This window comes from Panthera leo, chromosome D3, assembly GCF_018350215.1.
Source record: "Panthera leo isolate Ple1 chromosome D3, P.leo_Ple1_pat1.1, whole genome shotgun sequence".
NCBI lineage: Eukaryota > Metazoa > Chordata > Mammalia > Carnivora > Felidae > Panthera > Panthera leo.
This window is the reverse complement of record NC_056690.1, coordinates 2,141,522-2,144,600: the sequence shown is the minus strand read 5'-3', so window position 1 is coordinate 2,144,600 and position 3,079 is coordinate 2,141,522. Positions and strand designations below refer to the sequence as shown.

At 64.1% G+C, this 3,079-nt stretch overlaps 1 protein-coding gene across 1 annotated transcript; it reads left to right on the top strand.

Annotated features, from left to right (window-relative positions):
- Window positions 1–503: 503 nt before the first annotated feature.
- On the top strand, window positions 504–2,292 carry FZD10 (frizzled class receptor 10). Its single transcript, XM_042910584.1, has one exon. It carries the CDS (start codon window positions 547–549, stop codon window positions 2,290–2,292), a length of 1,746 nt encoding a protein of 581 aa, XP_042766518.1. The 5' UTR covers window positions 504–546.
- The last annotated feature ends 787 nt before the right edge of the window (window positions 2,293–3,079 follow it).

Below are 3,079 nucleotides of genomic sequence, written 5' to 3'. Positions count from 1 at the left end.
CAAAGCGGCGGCGGGGGCGGGGCGCGCGCCCGGGGGGCGGGGCCTGTCGCCGCCCGGCCGCGCTCCCCCCGCCCCCCCTCGCCTTTTGCGCGTCTTCTCCGCCCGGGACGCGCGGCGCCGAGCAGCTGCGGCCGGGCCCGGCGAGGCCGGCGCGGGAGGGAGGAGGCGCCGCCAGCCGGCCGGCCACCGTGCGCCCCGCGCCGCCGGCCTCCCGGACGCGCTCGCGGAAGAGCCCAAAGTTTGCCGCGGCCGGGAGCCGCCGCCCGCCGGGAGCCCGGGGCCCGTCGCGCTTCCCGGTACTGTTGGCCAACTTTGCCCGTCTCTCCCCCGTCCCCTCCCCGTCGCCTCCCCACCCCTCCCCTCCCCTCCCTCCGCGGCCCCCCACCTCGGCCGAGGCCGGGGGCGCGGAGCGCAGCGCTCGGGCCGGCCGAGCGGGCATGGGCGGGGGCCCGAGCGGGGACGGGGAGCCGGGGCCCGCGGCCCGAGCCGGGCAGCGGCGGCGCTGAGGGGAGGCGACCTCCCCGCCGGGGCACCTCCGACGCCAGCATGCCGCGGCCGGGCCCCCGCCTGTGGCTGGTCCTGCAGGTGATGGGTTCGTGCGCCGCCATCAGCTCCATGGACGCGGAGCGCCCGGGCGACGGCAAGTGCCAGGCCATCGAGATCCCGATGTGCAAGGACATCGGCTACAACATGACCCGCATGCCCAACCTGATGGGCCACGAGAACCAGCGCGAGGCCGCCATCCAGCTGCACGAGTTCGCGCCGCTGGTGGAGTACGGCTGCCACGGCCACCTCCGCTTCTTCCTGTGCTCGCTGTACGCGCCCATGTGCACCGAGCAAGTCTCCACCCCCATCCCCGCCTGCCGGGTCATGTGCGAGCAGGCCCGGCTCAAGTGCTCCCCGATCATGGAGCAGTTCAACTTCAAGTGGCCCGACTCGCTGGACTGCAGCAGGCTCCCCAACAAGAACGACCCCAACTACCTGTGCATGGAGGCGCCCAACAACGGCTCGGACGAGCCCTCCCGGGGCTCCGGCCTGTTCCCGCCGCTCTTCCGGCCGCAGCGGCCGCACAGCGCGCAGGAGCACCCGCTCCGGGACGCGGGCCCGGGGCGCGCCAGCTGTGACAACCCGGGCAAGTTCCACCACGTGGAGAAGAGCGCCGCGTGCGCGCCGCTGTGCGCGCCCGGCGTGGACGTGTACTGGAGCCGCGGCGACAAGCGCTTCGCCGTGGTCTGGCTGGCCGTGTGGGCCGTGCTGTGCTTCTTCTCCAGCGCCTTCACCGTGCTCACCTTCCTCGTCGACCCGGCGCGCTTCCGGTACCCCGAGCGCCCCATCATCTTCCTCTCCATGTGCTACTGCGTCTACTCCGTGGGCTACCTCATCCGCCTCTTCGCCGGCGCCGAGAGCATCGCCTGCGACCGCGACAGCGGACAGCTCTACGTCATCCAGGAGGGGCTGGAGAGCACCGGCTGCACCCTCGTCTTCCTGGTCCTCTACTACTTCGGGATGGCCAGCTCGCTGTGGTGGGTGATTCTCACGCTCACCTGGTTCCTGGCGGCGGGCAAGAAGTGGGGCCACGAGGCCATCGAAGCCAACAGCAGCTACTTCCACCTGGCGGCCTGGGCCATCCCGGCGGTGAAGACCATCCTGATCCTGGTGATGCGCCGGGTGGCGGGGGACGAGCTCACCGGCGTGTGCTACGTGGGCAGCATGGACGTGAACGCCCTCACCGGCTTCGTGCTCATCCCGCTGGCCTGCTACCTCGTGGTGGGCACTTCCTTCATTCTGTCCGGCTTCGTGGCGCTCTTCCACATCAGGAGGGTGATGAAGACCGGCGGGGAGAACACGGACAAACTGGAGAAGCTCATGGTGAGAATCGGGGTCTTCTCGGTGCTCTACACGGTGCCGGCCACCTGTGTGATCGCCTGTTACTTCTACGAGCGCCTCAACATGGAGTACTGGAAGGTCCTGGCCACCCAGCACACGTGCAAAACGAACAACCAGACCAAGAGTCTGGACTGTCTGATGGCCGCCTCCATCCCCGCCGTGGAGATCTTCATGGTGAAGATTTTCATGCTGCTGGTGGTGGGTATCACCAGCGGCATGTGGATCTGGACGTCCAAGACCCTGCAGTCCTGGCAGAACGTTTGCAGCCGCAGGTTCAAGACAAAGAGCAGGAGGAAACCGGCCAGCGTGATCACCAACAGTGGGATTTACAAAAAAGGCCAGCATCCCCAAAAGACGCATCTGGGGAAATACGAAATCCCTGACCAGCCTCCCACCTGTGTGTGAACTGGCTCGTGGCGGGAGGGGGGCAGTGTGGGGGGGGCGGGGGGGGGGGAGGCTGGAGTGGAAAACTTTTCCCAGACAGGATACAGTGGCAGTCAGAGCCACGGGTCGGTAGGTTGGTTTTTTAAATAAAAGTGAAAGAAAAAAGTTTTTGCCCTGAAAGTCAGGATGCTGTGATAACACTGAAAGTAAATATGAGCTTACAGGTTTGTTGTTGTTGTTGTTGTTGTTGTTGTTGTTCTGTTTTGTTTGCGGAAGGAGAGCCCCTCAGGGTTAAGTAACCCCTGGTGTAACTAATTTGTGGTAAAGTGGTTGGTTCAGCTTCCAGGAGAAAACTTTTGTTTAGAACCTTCCGTAAATGCACGGTGCTATGTTGACGTTGGCTTTGCTACCCATTTGCAAATCAGAAGGGATGACTTCTCTGTCAGTTAAAGAACTTCTTTCTGCTGGGTGGCGTGGAGGGGGACAGGGAGGGAGGGAGGGAAGAAGGCGAAGCGGGTGTCCAGGAAGGAGCCATCCCCGGGGGCCCACCCCCAGGAGGGCTGTGTATGGGACAGCAGTTTCTGTGCAGACAGGAAGAAAGGGGAGCCCTGACAATTCAGTACACTCCAGTGGATTCGGAGTCACTTAAAATAGACTCCAGCCTTCACAAACGGTCTTTCTCCAAGACAGAAACTGTCACCAAACCCCACATTTGCAAATGCAAACAATGTGCGATACATTTCTTCCCTCTTTCCTTGAAATCGAAAAGACAAACAAGTATTTTGCTGTTCCAGAGAGACGACAAAAG

What these genes read in the sequence shown, in the direction of transcription:
- FZD10 (XM_042910584.1), top strand. Translation starts at nt 547, where the DNA reads ATGCCGCGGCCGGGCCCCCGCCTGTGGCTGGTCCTGCAGGTGATGGGT.